At 26.2% G+C, this 25,329-nt stretch overlaps 3 protein-coding genes across 4 annotated transcripts; 1 reads left to right on the top strand and 2 right to left on the bottom strand.

Moving 5' to 3' along the window:
- Window positions 1-6: 6 nt before the first annotated feature.
- Window positions 7-1,234, bottom strand: LOC107164388 (NADH dehydrogenase [ubiquinone] 1 alpha subcomplex assembly factor 2). The gene is made up of 2 exons (XM_015512197.2): window positions 979-1,234; window positions 7-591 (listed from the first exon to the last, which is right to left on the bottom strand). Exon 2 carries the CDS (start codon window positions 488-490, stop codon window positions 53-55), a length of 438 nt encoding a protein of 145 aa, XP_015367683.1. The 5' UTR covers window positions 491-591; window positions 979-1,234; the 3' UTR covers window positions 7-52.
- Window positions 1,235-3,378: 2,144 nt separating this feature from the next.
- Window positions 3,379-6,279, top strand: LOC107164396 (uncharacterized). Of its 2 annotated transcripts, none has more exons than XM_089220998.1 (5): window positions 3,379-3,532; window positions 4,090-4,278; window positions 5,427-5,565; window positions 5,639-5,774; window positions 5,831-6,279. In XM_089220998.1, exons 1-5 carry the CDS (start codon window positions 3,530-3,532, stop codon window positions 6,015-6,017), a joined length of 654 nt encoding a protein of 217 aa, XP_089077124.1. In that variant the 5' UTR covers window positions 3,379-3,529; the 3' UTR covers window positions 6,018-6,279. The 2 variants fall into 2 exon arrangements, with proteins under 2 accessions (XP_089077124.1, XP_089077123.1); XM_089220997.1 differs by having other exon boundaries at window positions 3,390-3,891.
- Window positions 6,280-6,296: 17 nt separating this feature from the next.
- Window positions 6,297-23,439, bottom strand: Gpat4 (Glycerol-3-phosphate acyltransferase 4). The gene is made up of 9 exons (XM_015512350.2): window positions 22,750-23,439; window positions 17,619-17,945; window positions 17,353-17,499; window positions 15,067-15,201; window positions 11,639-11,872; window positions 10,956-11,071; window positions 9,606-9,747; window positions 9,329-9,537; window positions 6,297-7,689 (listed from the first exon to the last, which is right to left on the bottom strand). The coding sequence occupies exons 1-9, from the start codon at window positions 22,909-22,911 to the stop codon at window positions 7,602-7,604; spliced, it is 1,560 nt and encodes a 519-aa protein (XP_015367836.1). The 5' UTR covers window positions 22,912-23,439; the 3' UTR covers window positions 6,297-7,601.
- Window positions 23,440-25,329: the final 1,890 nt, after the last annotated feature.

Below are 25,329 nucleotides of genomic sequence, written 5' to 3'. Positions count from 1 at the left end.
AGAAAATTAATTTTTGCAATATATTTTACAAAGAACAATTGTTGACTAAAATTTATTTTATTTTACTTTTTAAATTTCCAGGTTGTCTTTCAAATTTTTCAGACATATCAGGAAACCCTTTACTATTTTCTTGATATTCTGTCTCATTATCTGTAGAGTCTGTAAGTCTAAATTTCTGTGCAATATTTTCAGCATTAATTTTTTTCATATTTGCAATAGCTTCATTATGAGCAATTTCCTCTGAAGTTGGTGGTTCATCGCGTCTTCCTCTTAACCACTGTGACCATTCTGGTGTTGGAACACTTGATTCTTCATTGGCTGGAACAAACCATCTTCTTGGCAATCTACGACCACCTCGAGGATCCGCTTCTAACTCAAAATATTTATTGCCTTGAGCATCAGAACCGATTGGTTTTTCTTTAAGTTTAGGTTGAAGAGATTTTAAAAAATTCTCAAATACTATTTTCCACAAACGACGTTCAGAGGGCATATTATATTTTTAACAATATTAAATGTTCAATTTGTATTTGATTTATGAATAAATATAATGAATAAAAATGTTTAAACCATATATGCTAGAACGTCATCCACCTGCAAAACGAATAGTATAAATTATTCATTAATAAAAATAGCCTAAAATTATTATTGATATTCTTATCACAGAGCATATTTTGAAATTATATTTCTATAATACATAACTTGGTATTGTTCTGTGTTATATAATTAAATTAAACTCACTATGATCACAGATACAGAATTTAATAATGTTATTATTTAATCAGATGCAAAATTTTCAGTTACATTTTATTAGTTATTTATTAATGTCAACTTTTCTAGTTGTTTGAGAAACATCATTAAACTGAAATCAATAGACTTAAAAAAACTGTTCTAAATCAGTTTTACATGATTCTGATACATATTATATTATACATTTACAATGTGCCTTTAGTCGTAATTCGTAATTAATGATTACCTCACCTGTATCTTGTAAGACTTATGAATAGAACGATTAACTTCCTATTTAATTATTGTTATACCTATGAAGTATGAATACATCCAACTAGTACATTTAATATTTATATTTATACAATTATACTATTATTGTTTTATGTTTAAACTTCATATTTAATACCAGCATTGCACATTGTAGATTATATTTTATTGTAAAAATGTATAAGTAAGTCGTTAATAATAATTAATATAATTAAATTATTTTATATTTGACATTGATGAGAATGAGAAATTATCATAAATACTATTTTTTCGGACGACTAGTGATAAGAAACCTTGTACGCCTGGTTGCAGTTTATTATTTTCGAGGCGCTCAACGCTTATATTACATTATAACACAAGATAGCGCCATGTGATTCACCCAGTGAATACTGATTTTAGTATTCTATAATACTATACTGTTTGTTTATTATTATAATATATAAGTATTACTTAGATTTATACGATCGATCGGTACAGGCGGGCGCGAGGTTTTAAATTTTTTTGACAATGTTTCGGAAGGTGGCGAAGCGATTCGATAGTATAATCGGAAAGCCAGGAAAATTCTCTACAAGTTAAATATGAATCTAAAGTGCACACGGGTCTCGGTTGCACAGCAATAAGCGACGGAACGTCCAGAGGACCGTATTTCAAACGATCGATCGGTCCAGGCGGTCGCGAGGTTTGAATTTTTTTTTTCTACGTACCTTTATTTCGAAAAATGAAGTTTTTTAATTATTTATTACATTCTTTGTATACAACAAAGCTGAATAATGGTATTTTTTTTCATTTCAATGCAAACCTTGTGTTTAAATGAGAGATATCATATATAATATACCTACATTAAATGCCAACAGTAATTTTTATTAACTTTTAATTCATATGATAATATATGGGTCAGCATATTATGTGTACAAATTGCGTACTATAGAGCTCCTATTTTCGTATCCATAAAATTTTCCCAAAAAAAAAACCGCCGGAATGTAGATTAGTCGAATGTTTAATTACAGAAAATAATATTAGAGAATTGAAAGCTGCCAGAATACAAAAAGCCCAGATAATATTTTAACAGAAAATAAAATGAAAGAAAGTAGATAGCATAGAATTTAAACTTATAAGAATTTATATCAGTAGAACGTAAAAACTAAAAATCCAGAAAATAATATTGCAGAAATTCCGCTGGGTGTATAATTCCAGAATGGAATAAAATATAACTCAATTTTACAGAACGGTATGATCCAAAAAAAAAAAAAAAGGTTTGCATAAAATATTTTACTCGAAAATTGTATATTAGAAAATATCCGTTTCCAGAAGTACCTATATTGAAAATTTTTAATTGTTAGTTAAAATTCGTGGGTACAAATTATAATTTGTTTACATATTTCTGTTTTTAAACTAATGATGTAATCACAGAATAGATTTAATCTATTCTGTGATGCAGTTGCTAATAGTAAGTAACTAGTATATATCTTAAATCGTGGTTCAATCTTATTGTGTTTTTTTAACTGGCACGTTTAAAATCGTAAATAACTGTTATCGGTTTCTCATGACAAAGGCATTATGATTAATATGATTGAATTATCCTGGTATATTTATACTTACTGGTTGTACGATGAATAATTTGATACATGTACCTATTATAGGTAATATATTAAATGTGTATTATTTGCAACATCTAAAAAGGCATTAACCTCGTTGTAAGAAAACTGTCAAAACTCATCATAAATGCTAATTGACAAGAAAATAAGAATGTTTTAATATTTATTTACAATATTAGGATGATATAGGGACATAGGGTTACTGCATGTGTACAATAAAAATAATAATAATAACAATCTAACACATATAAATTATTAATAGGTAAAATTACAAAATAAAATACAAAGGTTTACATAACACTAGTTATTGAATTACCCGTCCCTGCCGGGTTACGGTAAAAAAAAAACAAATAGTTGAATAATTGTATATAATAAATAAATATAAAGGATTTATCATGTATACATTTATTACATTAAATTAAATTACATAAATACATTTATCATGTATACATCGTTAGAATAATGTGCAATTAATGTATAGGAAAAACATATAATGAAAAAAACAAAAAAATAAATAAATAACAACAAAATTGATAAACAAATGAATTTCAACGAATTTGGGTATTATTATTATTATTATTATTAAAGAATTTCTTTATAAACTTGTATAATATATAATATAATAATAAATGATATATAATATAATAACTTGTATCTTTTTGGTTGCGACTTAGGGCGACATCTGCTTTACGGGATCGGTGTAATAATACGGTCCCCTGAAATATTCAATGAGAAGCAACCCAACGTACATAGTTTCTTATCACTAATCGTCTGAAAAAAGTTTCACACACGTAATATTCATAATATATTATTATCCAATATCCACCTTAGTGCTACAGCTTGCTACAATCTTGTTAAAATAAATAATCTATTTTTTATTTTATTTTTTACCAAAAAAGATATTCAGAATTCAGATATGTCTTCAGTGACAGCAAAGGACAATGGTGAATTGGTGATAGATAATATACTTCTTATGTTATGATATTTTATTAGACATTATTAGTATTTGAATACCTATAATAACATGATAGTCGATAGTTTTATAGTAATACAGAATTCAAATATTTTTAATTATGGAAACTGTCAACTAAACTGATCTTTTATTTATTTACTTTTATTGGAAGAGTTAATTGATAACTTTAAATTCGTAAATATGTGGGTGTCTACAAAGAAAACATTTGACAATGCTCCAATGTTTTTTCAATTCTGTCGAAATGGGGACCTTTGTATTTTTAATTACACCAATATGAAGCAATTATACTCAAAAGAAATACATGAACATTCATTCGCTACGATATATTCGGTGAGAAATTATTTTCAAAAATTTGCATTATAAAAGAAAAATAAACTAGAAAAACTGTATAATTAAAATTAAACGTTCAATAATGGATAATTTAAAAATTGTTCAATCTAAATCACAGTTAAAATTTGTATCATAACCAATATTTCCAGTTTTTATGTACTGAAACTTGTGGTGATTATTTTTGTTTTATTTGCATAGACAACCAATATTGAAGTTGATGTTAAAAACATTGTTGAATTTTTGGAAAATATGAAAGACATGGACAATGTAAATTATAATTTTTACCTAGACAAATTAAATATCAAAACAGATATGACAATAACTTTATCGGAAGGGTTTCCTCCATTTAAATTAGAATTTGAATTGGAATTAAGAGATGAAAATATTGTAAGTATCAATTGTATATCATTGCAATTACTATGGTAACATGATAGAAAAATATTTAATCAGCAGAACTGGGATTTTGATGCAAAGGCAGTTTTTTTTCTGGTGTTTTGAAATGTTAATACATCAGTATAAAAATAGGTATAAAATGTGTTTCGGGTGATACTGATTATTATTTTGAAGTAATTTTTATTTTGAATTTTTTGGCAATTTTACTATTTTAGTGTATTTGCTTAGTTTTCAGAGCGGTTTTCACAATTTATTCTTAAAATGAATGAAAAATGTCGCAATCACAAAACTTTTGACAATCTGCATACTATACGAATAATATATTATATAGAACGTCAAATGTTCGTCAATATCAATTTTACTACAGCTCAGCCTTTTCACTCAAATTATTACCGTTATATACATGTTATGTATTATTAATTTTATTTCACAATACAATATAAAAAAAAATACATTGCCGTTATATAATTTTTGAATTGTTTTTCAATGTTTAAACTATAATTATTTTAACACAGTTATGGAGTTTTTTGTCATTGTTGCGCTTTTTTAGGAGAATTTCTTAGATTTTTTAGGGCATTAAAATTCTAGCTGTAATAATTAATAATGTAATTTACTCACATTTTGTTCAATTTTTGCCATTATTTTAGCCATGTTTTGTACTAAACTTAGAATAGAAAAAATATATATTCTTTAGGTAGCTTGTAGGTCATATAGCAAAATAAAACAGGTCAGTCTATAAAATACTTAAATAGATTTTCAAATTGTTTCTTTGACACCTTAGTTTTGCTTATGTAGATCATGATGTTTGTAAATTTAGACTTATGGCAAAAAGCACCATTTGGATTTATTGCAGACTGTTTTTACATTTACCATTACAACAATTATAACATATTTCTGTAGTCTATTACATTTCATAATTAATTTTATATAAGATATTTTTTCATTACTTATTTGGTATTGGGTAAATTGTATAAAACATTCCTCATTTTTGGTTTCCAAAAACAGTACTCTAATTGCTATTATGCAGTTATGCCCATATTTATCTATAAATATAAATTGGGTTGTTTTATTCTAGGGTGTTTAAAAAAAAAATAATGATTTTAAAATGTATAATCTTGAAGTATATATGTTTTTGTCCATAGTTTTATTCCACATTGACTTGCCCATTATTGAAAATAATAAAACAATTAAAACAAAACCAAGAAGATTTATTCAATATTATTGAGAAAAGGGATTTAGAAATTTTAGAATACAAATTAGTTGGAGGCAATATTACAAATGGTCTGTATATTTTATAATTATAATAAGTTGATGTATTCAAATGTGTTTATCATTAATTTTTTTTTGTGGATAGAAAATATTAAAACAGATACTTTTGATAAAGATAATTTCTTTATGAACTCATTGTTGAATAATAAAGATTTATGTAACCAAAGCTTACATTTATATGAAATATATTCATCTCCTCTACTTGAACAGTACAATACCAGGTAAAAATATTTTATTTTTTATTTACATTTTTAAAACCAACATTATCTTTTTAAAGACATTCTGATGAACACGATGAATTAAAAGTCATACCAACTAAGGAGAAAAATCAAGAAATTCAAAAAATTAGTAAAAATAATAGTATTAGTCACAGATCATTAAAAAGTTCAACTATGGTAGAAATAACACACGAATCAATTAATGTTAAAAAGCGGAAAAAATCATCTTTCTTAAAAAGTCTTTGAAATTAATATTTATTATGTACAAATGATACACAATACTATATTTTTTTAATCAAATCATTTATTGGCAATAAAATAGAATGTTTAACAATAGGTCAATCCAACCAATTATTATTACATATTTTATAAATTCCACATGTACAAAATTTATTTAATTTTAAACTAGAAAATATATTTATTTTAAGAACCAGTCTCATTGTATTTATTCTGTAGTATCAAATGTTTAATAATTGAATTACAATTAAATCTATACTTTTTCAAACAATTATTGTGAATTAGTACAAAAATATTATTTTAATGGTACATTTCTTAACCCCTGATTATTTTTAAAAATATAAAGAACCAATACAGTTTAATCTTTATAAGTAGTCTTATCAGATTTTTGTTTACGGTCAGCTAAAATATTATAATAAGTAAAAGAAAATGGTAACTAATTGTTTTTTTGGCTCAATTATTTTATTTTAATAGTTAAAACAAATAAATTTGTAAATCCTAGGAAAACATAGAGAGATGACTGGAGGATAATTTTTAAAACATATTGAAAAGTCTAAAAATAATCAGTGGTTCATTGGTCTAAACTAAGTGTTAAATAACTTAACAGCTAAATTAACCAATGGAAAAATCAAATATATATTTAATATATTATAATATTAAACTGTTAGTAAACTCACATTTGACACCAACAGAATTTATATTATCTTCATACAGCGAAACCTTAACAACCCAATTTTAAATAGAATATATATAAATATACATTATACATACATACAATACACACATAATAATATGATTATTATAAAATAAAATGTATATTAATGAAATGGATACTCAAAAAATATTAAATATGAAAAATTGTAAACTTTTACATACAAATTTCAGCTCTTAGAAGTTTTTATTTAAATTATATCTTAAAAACAAATAATATACAGCTATACATATAAGCAAAAAGTTTTGTTTTATTATTATATTGTGTAAATTTCAAGTTTTTAAATCAATATATAATTACAAAACAATATATATAACAATAACATTTAAAACAATTTTATACCAAAATTAATAAAAATAAAAATAAATTGGCGTATGTTTTGGTATATATAATTTAATAATTCGTAAAAACAAACTAATAAGGAACTAACTTAATTAATCATATGATTAACATAAATATCTAAGTAAATATGTTTGATAATTTAAAGCGACATTTTATAAATACAGAAATAAGAAATAAACTTAGAACCTATATGTAAATTCAACATTAGTAACATCCCATGTGTTGAAAATTTTCAATTATTAAATATTCTCAATAAAAGGCTTACTTAAATCACAGACAGAAATCCTTAGTTTATCGACTGCCACCAAAATCTGTATAATGGTTTACATAATTGAATAATTTATAGTTTATTTAATATCTAGTTTATTATTTAAACCTATAATAAATATTAAACAAAATAAAATGGTGATTTAATTTACGACTAGTTTTTGTTCTTATGGATTGAGTCATTTCATTTTTGTCATGACATATTTAAGCAATCCCATTTTGCGTTGTTATATAACCAATATTTAATTTTGAAAAAATGATATCAACTTGTGCTATTCAACTTTTAATCGTTTACTGAATTCTTCCTGTTGTCTTTCTTTCCATTCTTTTTTCGGTTTGTAACGTTTAAGTTGGCCATCCCTGAAAATATTTAATTTAGACATCAAGCTAATATCAAAGTTAATTACAATAATTTACTTATAAATATTAAATTAGCATATAATTTGTAGAACTCTTTTAAAAAATAAAATCTTAAACATAATCAAAAATACCATATAGATGATATATGCACTGATTTTTAAAAATGTAGTTGTGATTAAGAAATATTTTTTTGTAAAAAATTAAACTTAAAATACCTCTAGGTAATTAAAATCTTATAATCACGTGACAGTATGATTTTGACCAAAGTGTCGGGATTTGATTTGGAATGATGTTGAGTAATTGTTTTTAACAATTCGTATTAATTAATATTTTTGATCGATTAATTAATTTGTAATAATTTTTAATACTTATTAAAATGTTTATATAAAACTAAATTATTTAGTAAATATAAGAAAAATTGAATTTACAAAACAATAAACTTAGATCAAACTTGATATTTATAATAGTTTATAGTCAACAAAAATTCTAATGTACAGTTTAATATTACATACAATATCTAAATAAAGAAAATTTTAAATTAAAAAAAAATAAAGTTAAACCATGTTAAATAAGATTTGTATAAGGTATACAATTTAAATTAGAAGTATAGGTTGAAATCCATTAAAATTTTAGGGGTGGGGGCTTCTACTAGCCTTGGGGACCCAGCCCTCACACAACTATGGTATCAGTTTTTGAAGGGGTTAATGAAATAGCAGGGGAGGTGCTTAGTAAAAAGACCCATTTTGCTTACTATGAAAACCATAATATTTAAGGTTCAGTTAGATATACAGGGTGTTCTGTGCAAGCACTTATCCAGGATCAATTTTCGAGGGGGGAGGGGGTTAAAAATATTTTAAGCCCGTCTTTTGACAAGATTGCGATCACTATATATTACAAATATATAACTATTTTAAAAATTTCTGGGGGGGTTGAACCCCTAAATCCCTCCTGTATACGGGCCTGGTTCCACGAGGATTTAGCCATTGCTATATCTCCCGAAATAATAGTGATATCAAAATTCTGGTTTTGTAATAAGACTCACAGGAATAAGAAAAACAATTATTTTATATTTTAATTTATTTTAATGTTTTGGTAAAAAAGTTAAAAATATCTTTTTTATTTAATTATTTCCAAAAAAATTGACCATAGCAATTTTAAAGAGTTTATTTTTCTGAAAATATTGACGTTTCAAAATTTAATTTTTTTAATTTTCTGATTTTTAATTTTTTTTTTAGTTTCGAGAAAAAATGCGAATCATTTAACACAGTAATGTTATCAAACATGTGACCCACCACACCGCGCACATTCCCATACGGCCTGCCAAATACTTTCCGTGTTCCTAAGAGTTATAATCATATTATTTTATTTCTTCAAAACTAGAAAAAATATTAAAAATTAGGTTAGGAATTTTATTATAAAACCAGAATTTTGATATCTCTATTATTTCGTGAGATATCGCAATGAATAAATCCTCGCTGGACACCCTGTATACCCATTATTTTTTTGAAATCTATTACCAAAATTATTCAGTTTCTTGAATTTTGAGAACTTCTAATTTTAATTATAACTTTAAATAACTAGAGTAACAAATTAATATATTTGATAACTGATTCTTAAAAGATATTATAAATTTTCTTACCATACTAGGTCAACAAGACCACCTTGATCAGCAATTACCCGTTTAACTCGATTTGCAAAATCGGCACCTGATTCATTTTCATTTTGGTACATTGGAGGCAAGTACCACACATCACACACAATTGCCCAGGATGTCATCATTAAATAAAGATGTTGAATCATTGAATATTTACTACTATTCCAAAATGCATCACCAAACCTTGGATCATACTAAAACCACATTTTCTAAATTATGGTTAACAATTAAAAATAATAAATCAATCGCAAATGTAACAAACCTTAATAGCTACAGGGTATATAACACTGCCAACTTCAAAACTTCCTTTTTTGAACTGCATAACAGATGTGTTGTTGATGCATGTTCCTTCAGGAAATACTAATATCGGTGGATTAATTGGATTTGTTACATGTTCCCGTAGCCTGAAAAATATATAAGTAATTTATTTGATACAACATTTTCAAAATATTTAGTCAAATATTAACCTTTTTATACAACAAACCTATTTTATTTATAGTATTCTTAGATAGGTGATGCTGATTTATAAGTTAATAACAATAACATATTAAGCAATATTTTTGGAAAAAATAGTTCAACATAACTAATAGAAAAATAAATTAATAACAGTAGGATAAATCTACCATAAAATATCATTAGGAATAGACAGCCTTCCCCGGAATCATCTTTGCATACAATGATTTATAAATTAAAATTTAACACAACATTGGTTGAAAGAATGAGGTTAAATGAAAATTTACTATGTATTCAGCAGAGTAAGTTTGTTGATTATAGATAACTAAGTTCAAAAATTATATTAGACAATATAACTAGATATAATTTTTTCGCTTCTATACATTTTTAAAATTGAAAGCAATGATAAATGTTCAGATTCTAATAAAAATCAGAGGTTTACTATTAATTATTGTAATTATACTTCTTTGAATGTATTTAAATAATTGTGAGAAACTGGAGGATAATCAATAGTTTATTGATAACATTGATATTATGGTAATTGGTCAAAAAGTATATTTAAAAAAAAAATGGGACTTTTTTTGTTAGACAATAGTCTGAAAATACAAAATATTCTATTCAATTTTCATTTATAATTATATTAATCATATAATATATTGTATTTGATAAATATTCTTAATATTTATTATTAAAAATAATGGTCAGTATAATAGTTATTATTATTGTTGACTGTAGAGAGATCAATGCATGTATTGATTTTTTTTTAAATTTTTTTTATTGTTTATAATATTTGTAAAAGGTTTATGTTTTTCTTATATATTTTTTAACTTACTTTTATTGACTACTTTTTAAAATTTTTAAAATAGAACTTAAATATTTATAAGCTGTAAGTAAGTATAAGGAAAAGCAGTCAAATATAATATTATTATTGTATAAGAAGTTTAATTATATTTTCTAAAGGAATAATATTTATAAATGAAATTTATTTTAATTAAATGTATGGGGACCCATGTAATAAATTATATAATTATCAATGAGAATAAATAGAACATACGTTCAACATTTTTCAAAACAAGTTTTTCTTCCTGTGTTCAGTTATTATGCCATTGCAATATAAATAAAATTAAAAATTTGTATTTTCACATAAAAGTATATTCACCTCATTGCAACAATTTCTCTGTCTTTGGCTTCAGATCGCTCAAACCATAAATGAGGAGAAGCTCTGGCTAATGCTCTTTGAAGAATTCCTAAAAACCCTCCATGTCTCTGACCAATCTGGTATAAATAGAATGTAAAAACAATTTCATCAACTTTATAGTTATAATATTATTATTAGAAGCAAATTATAGTTTGTCCAAAATATAATTAGAAACTTGGTTGATAGAAAAGTAATTCTAAATATATATTATTGTGTAGATAGATAAATAAATATAATTGTAAGTTAGGGTTGCCGTTCGTCTCAATTTTGTATGACATACTATTGATGTTTAGTAAACTTACAGTTCTCATAAAGTATGTGAAAAAACACTTGTGTATTAATTTTTATATTGAGTATAACTAAAATACAAATTTAAAAAAATGGAAAAAAAAATATGTTTCTATAAAAATCAATATTGTGGTGTTCAAGGTAATAATTTTGAATAAATGGCAACCCTATAATGTAAATGAAATGAATGTTAGATAAAGCAAATGAATTAATATTAAATCAAATGTGTATATCATTAATCATTAAATGTATGATGTTTTGTAGAGGTGCATCTTAAAAAATAATGTTTTTGGATAAACTACTCTTAAAAATTGCATTATGATAATAATGATGGTGCACTAATTATTAAAACGCACCAGAGCATAAGGGTTATCGCATGCCAACACTAGTACGTCAACTGGAGATGTATGATTGGCAACACAAATGCCTCGCTTAGGTAGATTTTCGCGATTATGATAGGTGATGACTGAAGATAGTGAAGCAGCTAAAACTTGAAAACACATAATAGATAAATTTTGATTCAGCCAACGTTGACCCATATTATCAGGCACAACACCAACAATTAATGTACAAATCCACAGCCACATAACCTGATCACATAAAATATTAAAATTATCAGATAAGTGAACAAAATGTAGATAAGAAAACATTATTTTTTTTAACAAAAGATAAATATAAATTTTACACAAAACCATATAATATAAACAATCTAGTTTCCTCATTTAGTCTATAAAAATATATATTATACTAATTAATTCATATTTTGTTTAAAATACATATACAGTAGAACCTCAATTATCCGAACCTCTGTTACAGGAACCCTTTATTATCCAAATGTTATTTCGACATCTATGAGTAAAATTTGACGACACACACGCCCTGATCGGTCAATTTATTAGCACATAGCAACAATTTGTCAAATAAGTTTATCAAAAACAAATAATAAAACATAAATAGTAAGAAGTCTATAGTATTTAGTACTATTCTTATACTCGTAATAAGTAATATAACACAATATGCAATGTGTAATGATAAGTGTGTATAATAAGTTGATAATAATATGCAACAATAATTCTATATCTATTGAACAAATAATATATTTTTAAATTTTGAGTGTTCAAACTTTTGCTTCCCAACTCGATGTGGTCCCAGTTAGTTCAGATAATCAAGGTTCTACTATAATATCAATTTAGGAATTATAACAAGGCAAATTGCATAATGTAGATATTGGTACATACTATATATATATATTTAATTTTAAAACTGTTTTGTGCAGACCATGATATTTCTGAAAACGGTTTTATCAACTATATATAGAAGTTATTACAGTTACATGATATAGTAATAAAGACCTAGTTTAAGGTAACTAATATCAAATTCTGATCTTTATTAAGCCTCCCCACCCATTGAAGCATTCTGGTTATGCCACTGAGATTTTTTAACTTAGAAAACTATAGAAATAAAAATATTTTAAGTATAGTGGATAATTAATCATATTCTTTTATTAATGTGTAGTATACGTGCACTGAGTTAAAAAATAAATAACTTATAACTTTTAAGTTAAAGTAGGTACCTAATATACATATTAGATTCATAAAGGTCTGCCAGTGTGTATAGTATGTCGTAAGCAATATGATGAAATTCAAAAAGGTATAAGCAATAATTTAAAAATGATGCCAAATTAAACATTTAAATTAAATATTATTTAAGCTAAATCTTACTTTTGATAAAAAAAATTGTTAACTCATAAAAATTGAAGTAAAATAAATAATGATTTATAGAAAAAAATCAATTTATCTAAACCAATGTTTATAAAAATATATAATATATTGCTTACTCCTTACTTTTGTTGATAAATTGAGTTGTGCAGTATAATTTTAAAGTTAAAATTGTATTTATTCATAAATTATGTATTTTCATCAAATAATGCAAACATGCATATACTTGACTAATTACCAAAATATAATAATTGTGAGCAAATAGAATAAGAATATCAATTGGTGATGTATGGTTGGCTACACAGATTCCATTACGCCTTGGAATCCATTGTGGATTATGGACATTTATGACCATTGTCATGGCATATTGAAACAATACAAAAATATATCGAGAAATATAGTTTATCAACGATTTTTGTATTGATTCATCCTTTATGGTCAACCAAATAATGCAGATTGTTAAGCTAAACAACATAACCTGTAGATCGAATTATACATTGAATTTATTAAACAATAAAATGTTTAATGGGTTTATATACATTAATTTTTAATAAGTACTCATAATGTTTTGTTACATAATGCTATTGTTTAAATAATAATTCCAATGCATATTTAATTAATAATAATGTGCAATATTAAAATTGCCATTTTGCCAATACTACTTATTAGTAGAGGTGGGAATTTGATGACTTCCATTTTTATTAGAATGCCTTACAGGGATGATTTCTTACATAAAAATGTGATTCAATAACATATAACCTAAATAATTAATTTTTATTTTAAGTTTTTTTTTTTATTATTAATTAACCTGCAGCAACATAGGTTTGGTTACACGTGTGTGGTAAGGGTTTTTAGTAGAATTTTGAATTGGGCACCCATAGGTTTTTGCCATACCCGGTTGAGAGCTGGCGGTCACTCTCTTTTGACAGTCACTCACCCAGAGAGAGGCACAACTGATGGCTAGGATTTAAACCGGATTTAAATCGGTACCTCCATCCCCCTGTATTTATATTATATTTTAATTTAAACAAGTATGGTCAAGTAACATGAAATTCAGAACAATCATTTGTGATAAACATTATAATAAATGCAATAAAATAAAAACATTGATGAATCCAACCATGTATTTTTTTTTTATTAGGGGGGGCCTGAGGCAACATAGGCCATTGGGTGTGGGATGGTACGGTAAGGGTTATTTTTGTATATTTTGTTTGTAGGTTTTTAAGTTGGTAGAGTTGTACCACATGTTTGTGTATGTGTGGCAAGGATATGTTGCTAAGAATCCTGGGTGGTCACCCATTCAGGAGCTACTGCGCCGATACATACGCTCAGTGCGTTTCTGCAGATTGAGGGTAAGACCGCGCCTTACCAAGCCACTTATCATGTAATATTATAAAAATTTGATCTATAAAATTATTTATTTTGCTATTTTTATAGCTTTTACATTTAGAAATGTTATAAAATTTTTGGGTCAATTGAAAAAATAAGACATTTTTAGGTAATTATTTAATGGTCATCAACTTTTGAGCTGGACTAAGTAGTCCTAATAATTTATTAATATTTATACTTTTAAATTTATGCAAGCTTACCCTACGGCCTACATTAAAAACAAACCTAATAATTGTGATTGAAAACAATTATTATTCTTAAAATAAAATAATATACAATAATTACAGTTAACTATGAAAATAAACATTGATATTTTAGCAAATATAATTTTAGACTAAGCAAATCTTGCAATTCAAAAGTATAATATAAGCATAGGAGTGCGCAAACGTTTTTGGCAGAGTCGGCCAAACCAAATAGATTTATTAAAGAGATACTTTAAGATATTTTATTGATTCAATTTTTCAATATATTCAATAAATTATTATCATTGAAAATTATAATTTGTAATTTTATTATTAAAGTTTCATAGTAAAAATTTTTCAGGTTATATGTATAATAAGTACAGTACAGTTTGTAGGCTGTGCCATGGTTCACCTGGCCCACCCTGTGCCCTAACCTTATAAATATAAGTTATCAAATAGGTAAGTAAAAATAAATAAATAAAAATAAAAACTTACGCCAAAGAAACAAATCAACACACGTAATGGCAACAAAAATGTATATCTTACAATAAATCCAATAATCCAAATGACAGTTATTTTCCAGTTGATGAATTCATAATGTCTATTTGTCCTTGTCAACAAATTCCATGACTAAAAATAATTAAATTTGTGTCAGGAACAATTAATACATAAATCTATACATATATATTATTCAGAGGCAGATTAGGTCTCTGAGAAAATGGTAAAATCCCCTAAGGACCATTATTGTGCTGTATACAAAAAAATTGTATACCTACTATCACTGTCATTCATTTTCAAATTGCAAAGAAATATGAAAATCAAAAATGTTTTCATTTGATTTTACGAGGTGGATCCAGTATTCTATGTCGTAAATATTTCAAATGTTTATGTGAAATTAATTTGACTTTCTAAGAAATTTTTTTTTAAAGGTAAACAAATGTATAAGTATTGTGTTAAATTTTAAAACCTTAGATATAAAAAGAAAAAAATGTTATGAATTTTTAACTCTTTAGTTTCTCTTTTGATAAAAGTGGGAATCTAGTTAGTATTTTTAAGTGGTAAAAGTTGAAGTTTTCCTGTTGTTTTCGAAAAAGCTTCTTGAAAACCAAAAAAGGTAATTTTACGTACAAGCAATTTTTTTAAAAATCGATTTTAATTTTTTGTTGGTTTAATTCAAAAACTAGTAACTGTATTAGTATAAAATATTATTCCAATATGACCATATTAGAATTTTCCATGTATGATAATGTTTTCAAAATAATCTAAGCTATTCATAGCCTTGATATATTTTTCAAATATTGTAAATTTTTTTTTTAGTTATTTTCAATTAAAACTTGTTTACTTATTTAAAAATCTTTACTCAAGGGTCCTCATGAGATACTTTAATAACTAATCAAAATTATTAAAGATGCAAAGACATAATTATTTTTTATATGCATTTAAGTTTCAAATTTTGACAAAATTCATCAAAATACCCAAAAATCTGCAAATTATTTAAATTATATTTAACACTAAAATTTTTAAAAGAAAATTGCCGACAAGTTTACCTCTATAAAAAAAAAAAGTTCATCTAAAACTTACACTATTTATAGCCATGGGATATTTTTTAACTATTAAATTTGATTATTTAATATTTATAGAAGTATTTATCATTAAATTCATATATATTATATCTATTAAAACAACAAGTTCAACAACTATTGTAGAATAGAGCTATTACAAACTTGTCTACCTTTTTTTGTTTTGTTTTTTCTATTGATTTTGTAAATTACAATTAATTTTCAATTTTTATCTCTTGAATGCAATTGGTGCAAATTGATTTCCTACCAGAAAAATATTGAAGTTGAAAGTTTAATTTGAAATAATTATAATGACAGACACAAAAATCTAATATAATATGTGCAAAAATGTCGGATAGAAAAATTAAAAGTAATGAAGATGAATGACTGTAACTAATTTAAAGTTGCTTGAATTGTGTGATTTTCCCAGAATAATTTTTCCCCCTAATCCACTACTGATACTATTATACTATTTCTAATTTAAAATTTTGATTGAACTGAAATCAGTATAATTATAATATAAAAATTTTGTTTCAAAACTATAATTTATTAGGTTAGCAAATAAATGTTATTACACAAATAATATTCATAAACCTACTGTGTTTCAAGGTACAATATAATAGAACTAACTTGATTAGAACACATTGGGTGGTGACCTATTTGTCCCTAATACCCGACAGCAACGATTAACCGAATAATTTGCAGTTTGACCATGCATATGGAAAATAAGACAAATAATATAATGCTATTTACATAATGCTACCTACATTTATAATTTATATGCTTATTATAAATATTATTATTTTGAAAACAACTCTTATCTTCATGGAATATATGTGGTAGTGGAATAAAAATGATCGACAAAAATAAAATACATAACTGTATACGTACAATATCATAACATTTATAACATATTGTATGACATAAAATTATTACATAAAATGTATTAGATATATAGTGATTAAATAAATACAATTTTGATAAGACAACAGGTTTGAACTGATAAAACTATGTCACTTAATTATGACCAATGATTTGTCCCCAATAAACAAAGTTAAATTGCCTAAAATGAATACACATTCGTATGGGACTCTGCCGATTTGTCCCTATAAAGCGGTAGTCCCTTTTAAATGGTGTCCTAATCAAGCGGATTTCACTGTATATTAATTATTTAAGCTAATGAAATATAATATTATCATTATAACTCAATAGATATGTTTACCTTAAGTTCTTCTGCTTCAAATCGTGAAGTAACTTGATCTTCTATAATTGCTTCAACACCAGTTTTTACATAATCAAGTACATCAGCAAGTTCGAATTCTCGTTTTAAAGTATTAAATGAACGAGTTCTTTGTAGTATTTGTTTACCCTAAACATGGATATTTAAAAATTAATATTAATGTCAATTGAATATTATTAAATGTACTTAAAAAGTTATTATAATATATTTTATGTATAAAAAATGTATCAATTATTTTTTAAACTTACTCCTTCAGTTTTAACATTATTATTGCCATTATAATTTTGATCTGGATCTGGAACTAGTATTAAATCTTGTCTGCTTATTAAAGGTGGAGCTCCGTTTTGTATTTTCTTATCAACATATCCATTAGATAGACTATTTGTTGAGTTACTCCGAGAGATAGATCCATTTGAATTCATTGGCTCTAAATATGTTGTAGATTCATTAAATGTATTTGTGTCTAGTTCAGTCACTAAATCCAATTCATCAACATCATCAGTTTCTTCACTATCAGTTTCCTCGACTCTTTTAGGTTTTTTTTTTGACTGTTTTTCTAGATTTTCTCGACCATACTAAAATAAAAATAATTTTTTGATAAATATAAATTACTAACTATATAAATACTAATCACATTTTACGAGTAGTTATTAGTTAAGAGGACGTTATACCCACATTGTCTTTTTTTAAGCTTTTTAAGCATTTTTTAAGCTCAGCAGAACACGTGTAGCTCTGTTAGTTTAAAATTTAGAGTGAATTGACCTCCTATAAAAATTAAAGGTAACATTATTATCAAGGGCTTCTCATAGGCTTTTTATATAATAAAATAATTTTATAATTTAATATAATAAAAAGCCTATGAGAAGCGAACAATAATAATGTTACCTTTAATTTTTATGAGAGGTCAATTCACTCTAAATTTTAAACTAACAGAACTACACATGTTCTGCTGAGCTTAAAAATTGCTATGTTATGCACTTGTAAAACAGAGACAACACATGCGGGTATCACATCCTCTTAATACATATTACATTGCATCTAGTGTTAATAATCAAAACTATTTATAAATCATAGGTAAATATGTTTTATTATAATTTAGCATGTAGGTAGGTCCCTATATACCTATTTTAATTTTAGTTCATATTCACAGTTGTTAACTTCCTTATTAAACAATAATCATTTAACTAACGTACCATCCATTAAACTACAAAAATCATTATTTTAAGAAAAATACATTACATATAACATTTTTAAAGAAATTTAACATCACTAGTTACTAACAATGCAGAATATAATTTGAAAATAGTATGGCTATCTCCCAATATGCGATCTACTTCCGTTTTGTGTACTACTTAACTATAAATATGAGTATAGTATGTGGTCTACCAATGTTATGTATTCTACCTACCTATAGCTGGGAATTTCTCATCATTTATATTTATCTAAATTTTTTATAGCAATATACATTTTTTAACGTAACAATTCAGGTTACTAGGTTTAGTGTCAGTTTATGGTGAAATAACTTTTTTTAAATTTTCAGTTGAAAAAATAGTTTTTAAAATGCTAGTTAAAGATTTTCATAAAACTTTTTTAACTGAAGAATCTACTGTTAAATACCTGCACGATTATGGCCTACTATTATGCAAAACAATGTCACAAATGTGACAGTGAAGTAAAATTATACCAAAGAAATTACCGTGGAAAAGTAAGAGAAGTTTTCGGTGTAAAAAATAGGTTACCCAATTGGTATGTAATGATAATTTATTTTTTACTTACGCGAATGCAAATGGTCGAAAAATGGTGGATTGAGTCTCAATGAAATAATAATGTTTGTGTACTTCTGGATTACGGGCAATAAACTTGTTTAAATAATAAAATTTATGGGGAGATCTAAAAATACTAATTGTGACTGGATGAATCTCAGTAGAGACATCCCAGTTAGTCTATTTAACAAAAGGCAACCTTTTGGAAGTCCAATTGACGAATGTTTGTTGTGAGGTGCAAGGAAAAATAATAAGGGACGCTTTCAACTTGCCGATTTAAAAGCTGCATATACCCTGACAAGAAGATTAAGAAGACACTAATCGTAATTATGGTTGGAGAATATGTGAACCAATGGTAGTCGGATTATGTTGAGTTTTGGAAAATAATTTAATTGACGCAAGATTTTTTTGTTGTTTAAAAAAAAGACAGAGAAATTATTATTTTTATTTATTTATACATTCAATATTATTACGGTAGACCGTATATTGGGAGATAGTCGATAGTATAAAATGTGAGAAAAGATAATTTTAATTGGTAGGTGATATAAAATTCAAGAAATTTGAAGGTTTGAAGTGGATAATGATGAATAATATATTATAGCTAGTTACCCATAAAATATATATTATTATTAATTAATATTATTAACCTATCACCTAAACAATATGATAACATGTAGAATTTTTTTACAAAATGTATAATTATTTTATTCCAATTAATTTAATTTAAAAATGTATATGTGTACATTTACACACACAATTAATTTTATTTATTTTTATAAGGTTATTTGTTATCAGGACAAACTGGCAAGGTCATTAAAAATCAAATTTAAAGTACAAGTTTAATTTATGAAATGCCCTTCTTATTTAAATATAAACAATACTTATCATACATTTAACAGACATTTTTTAAAATATATTTATCGTTATCAAATATAAATCTGTACAAAAAGTTTTTAACTAAGCAGTTTAATTAAACTTCATAAAATTAAGTTATTTATAATTTCTTACCTAACATATTTTATTGGATAAAATAATAAAATATAACAGAAATTCAATAAATTTATTATTTAAAACATTTTTTTTTTTTATTAAATAGGTAATAAAATTATATTAAATAATTCTTGTCTAAATGAGGTTAAAAACTAGTTTGGTGCAATTATTATATATGATTTTGCTGAATTGTTTATTCTTATTAAGGAATTTTGTATTCTATTTAAGTATGTATGCTGAAGAAGTAATACAGACTGCATAATTCTAAATATAATATAAAACATAGAAACAGAATTTTCTTTAGTAAAAATTCCATTCATTTATTCCTTAGTATTTACATTAGGTATCCAGATATTTACCCACACATTATTTTATAAATAAATCAAATTATATTATCTTTCATTGAACATAGTTAATATTTATCACATATACTCCATTCTAAAAGTGCCAATCAATTTCTGTCCAGTTGATACGTATTTCCTGCATAATGACATAGGTAGTGGAAGAGGAAAAAACTATGCAAAACTGTTATATTCCCTTTTGGAACAGAGTATAGCCACTAATTACTATTTCAAATAATTAAAACCAAAAAACATAACATATTGATACTTTATAAACCAATAGATGGAACATATCATAAATATTGTATTTTCCAATAACACTTAGGTCTTAAAAAACTAAACTTACTTCTATACCTAACTATATCTACTTTTTACTATAAAATAAAAAGAGACAACAAAATAATAAAGTGTTATAGTAAGCTAAGATGTACCAATAAATAATAATACTTGGGTAATGACAAACAACTTTTATTATGTATATGTGGAAGTATAAATTAAAGCGGCTAAAAAAAAAATAAAATTTGTGATTTCTAGTTTTCAAATGATATATACATATGAAAATCAAATAACATTGTGTAACATATTTTTTAGTTATGCAATATGAAAAGTAATAATAAGTGAATAGAGATGAACCAACAAATACATAACTGATAGGTTAAGGAAATATTTGTTTATCAAACATAGAAAATCATATCATTAATCATTAAAGAACATTACCCTATCACAACCTTTGAACATTTGTTAGTTAATATCCAACTAAGTATTAATATTCACGTGTGTGATGACATGTTGTACTTTAAACTTTTTTATGTTGTTACCAAAATAAAATATGAATTATTTTAAACTTAGTATATATTTATTTTTAATATCAAATGAAAGAGGAATTATTTTTAATTTGATATTGATATTATTTAAATTTTAACAAACAATATTCAATATTCACTACTTTTAAGAGTTTATAATGTATAAATATTAAAAATATTATTTAAGATAAGAGTATATTTTTTTTTCTCTTTTGAAAATTAATTAAAATCGCATTTAATTTAGAAAATTATGTACATGGTTTTATACCACAATTTATATTATTACATGCATATTCGGTATACTTGCCATGCAAACACATAAACTCAAACTAGGAGGATATTCAAACAATTCTTTAATTTCAGAAATCTCAACAGGTATACAAAAATAATAATTATTATTATTCAGGGATTCCTAACCTACCTGCCTAGATTTTTAAAAATTCTTTTATTTTAACCACTCACCAATGGAGTAAACTTAACTCTAAAGTTTAGGTGAAAGGTGAAAAATATTAAAAATTAAATCTCTAGCTGCTGATGGATGGTAGTTGTGTATGTTAAAAAAATGCATCAAACTAATGCAAAGCACACCCATGGTGTGATCAAAATTATGCCTAACTTTGTGTATTTACATATTTCATTAAAATAAAACTCAGATAAAAATATAGGTTTAAACATGCCAATTAATAGTTGATATATACATTCAAACTTATTTAAGTAAATGTTTAGATATTATACATGAGTATAATACTGTATACTTATTTATTATACTTAATTAGTTATAAGAACATCTCTTATATACCTACCTACTTAGTACTTACCATAGTACATGACTTAATAAGTCAAAATCTTTTCACTAAGAAAATTGAGAATAAAATCGCAAAAACTATTTATTTGAATAACTCAAGAAATATCACTTTATTTGATAATTGTTAGGGGTTCAATCTTTTTTTATTTTTTGTTTATTATTAAGTGTTCCTGACATACAAGGTCATAAAAACTCATTGGTAAGATAATAGAAAATTTAACATTTAGAATAGGTAAACATAATTAATTACAATATTTACAACAAATTTCAATAATTTAGGGATGCAATCAATCATATTAGGTATATATGAATACCCATAATATTTCAATTGCATCACTAATATAAAGTATAGACCTTACACTACACCCCCAAGAAATGTATCATCTAATAGGTATACTTTTCAAATTTTCAAATATATCTCAATGACCTTACAGTAACCTGCAAGTGAAATTGGGAAATGTTGATTTTAATGAAATAAAATGTAGATATTATTTATTAATATTAATATAATTTTTCGGACGATAGTTAGGAGTCAATAATTACTTAATTTGTTTTTATTGATATTTATTTATTTTATCAAAAAATACAAAGATATAGTTAGGTATTAACAGTAATAATATATAATTGTACTATCATAAAGTGTTAACAAAATGTTTAATATCTCAAGTATTACTCACCTCAAATACTTTAACTAGGAAGTCCACGTAAATCTGTTGTAATCCTAGTGTCTTGCCGATATATGCCAACAGAACGATGCTGAGGAAGAAAAGGAGAAACGGGATGAATATCACGGATAGAACGGTGAAGGACAGTGTGTCCATGACGGATACAGAGGACATGGCGATGGTTTATCGTGAAGAAAATCGTTACCTCAACAATTGCATATCAAATATCAATGGTTTGAATGTCGACTGAACACTAAGACGTCGTGTGACCATAGACCGGGGCAAAAACAATCATCATCAGACCAACTACCTAGTTAGAGTAGTTTGTTAAGATGTAAACCCGATACGAACTAAACTATTCTCGATAAACAGTCAAACGGCGCGTTGTCGATAACGCCCCGAATCCACGAAGACGACGAGAAACAGTCGTGGTCGTCAATACAGCTCTTCGCCAGCTCTTGAGAGGAGATAGGCGTGCGTCGGTTATTTGATTTATTACCGTTGGTGGGCATAAAATAAGAAGTAGAAAATCGAGAAAATAATAATTTTTTTTTTAAATCGTTGTTCGAGACGAATAGACGTTGTAATTTGTATTATTAATTATTATTATCTATATTGCATACATAATATTATGTTATTATTGCGTGTCGCGTGATACCGTGATAGGCGGAACGAGTGAACGTCCACTAGAACTGATGACTACGATGGCGCAACCTATCAATGGCAATATTATACGCGGCGTGGTGTACTGGTGCGGCCGACCGGGGCTAGTGGCTACTGCGGAAACAGAATAGTCAGAGAGACAGAGACTCAGAGTACACAGTACACCAAGTACAGACTGTTGAAACTTCAGATAAAAAACAAAAGAAAACCAACAATATAACTGCCTACGTACGGTAGAAACTATCGATATTATTATTATATTATCATATATTTTGTTGGAGGCTTGGAGCAATTCAACAACGCACACGTCGTACACAGTTGTGAAGTGTGGCGCTCGCGTGTGCTGCACTGCTGTTTTTACTTTTTAGTGTTTATACCGGTTAGTTCTTTGGTGAATGGTGATGGTGTGCAAGCATGGTGAAACGATAATCAGCGCCACTGAGGCGGTGGTGGTGGCCGGTGGGCAGTGGGCACGGCCAACGTGTAGGTATGACGACGCCAATTCAAGTGGATGACGTCACGTTCCGAATTCCGCGGATTCCCCCTCGTCAGACGTACGGCAAATGTGATATATTCAACAAGCTGATATAGCTAATCTAACATTCTAACTAACTTTAGTAATAATATTAACCTCTCTCCTATAAAAACTGTGTTCCGCAGACTCTATATAGTACCTACATCATTGGTTAATGTTTTTGTCCATGGCACTTTATCGGCTATGGCACCGTAAGTGGTGTATACAGAAGTTTGCACTGGGCTCTGGAGTCTGGGGGGGGGGATATAGGGTTTTTGCATTTTTTTCTTCAATATAATATATAGGCTAAAATAAGCACGAATAACTGAATTGGGCTATTATCCTTAGTTATGGCACCAAATAAAATTAAATCTGGAAGTTCAAATAATTCGAATGACCCACTCATCCCTTAAAATGACTGAGAAACATGCTAAACTAATATTATACATACATAATTTAATGACATTCCTGTGTTTAATAAAATTATATCAGCTAGATTAGGAAATATACTCTATTATTTTATCCGCCTTCCCCCAAATTTAAAGGCAATTCAATTGAACTACCTAAAGTACGTGTTCTTCCCCATTGCCCCTTAGATACACCTCTGCTGTACGCTGTACTGTAGGTGACGAGGAATCTATAGGAAAAAAGGCAATTAAAAAAAAAAGCAAAAGGAAAGAAAAGCAAATGAAAAAAAGGCATATAGGTAGGTGTAGCAAAAGCAATATGTAATAGTAGTATAATTAATTTTTTAACAATTTTAATATTAAATGTATATTGCATATTCCTCAAAATCAATATTACGTCAATATAATACATACATTTATAAATGTATCACACAATTTATAATGTAAGCCTTATGAACCTGGTATCACCCGGGTATCGGTATGAGATATAACCACTGAACTGTATAACTAATAAAAAAGCGGGTAAGTGGAAGTCGCTCTGCTGTATTACATTAGGTGGTGGGGTGGACCTCTGACTAGGGTATGTTAGATTTGAATGCAATGATAGGTATCATTGAATACGAAAAACGATGCTGAACGGAGATGATTTGTCAGTCTAGGATATATTATATTTAAATATTGTCATATATTCTATTTTGAAACATATATATTATTTTTCAATTAGAACGCATTTTAATATTTTAAATAAGGCATAGTTAATCAATTTTTCCAAAAACATTGCATGTAGTTATCATAATTCATAATACCTTATATTATCAATTATCATAGATATACATATACCGGGTTTGAGGATAAATCGTTATCATTACGCGATTTCATAAAAATTTAAAACTCAAACGCTCAAAACATTTTTCCTATAATGACGCTTCAAATTTTCTCTATAGCTATTTGAAGCAAAATTTATGGAAAACTTGGTGTTGAATTTTATAACCTTAGATATAAATATAA

The sequence above is a fragment of the Diuraphis noxia genome, unplaced genomic scaffold, assembly GCF_037042655.1.
Source record: "Diuraphis noxia isolate RWA-SAM2 unplaced genomic scaffold, SU_Dnox_SAM2 contig0002, whole genome shotgun sequence".
NCBI lineage: Eukaryota > Metazoa > Arthropoda > Insecta > Hemiptera > Aphididae > Diuraphis > Diuraphis noxia.
Note: the sequence above shows the minus strand (reverse complement) of the source record. Positions and strands in the feature narration are given on the sequence as shown.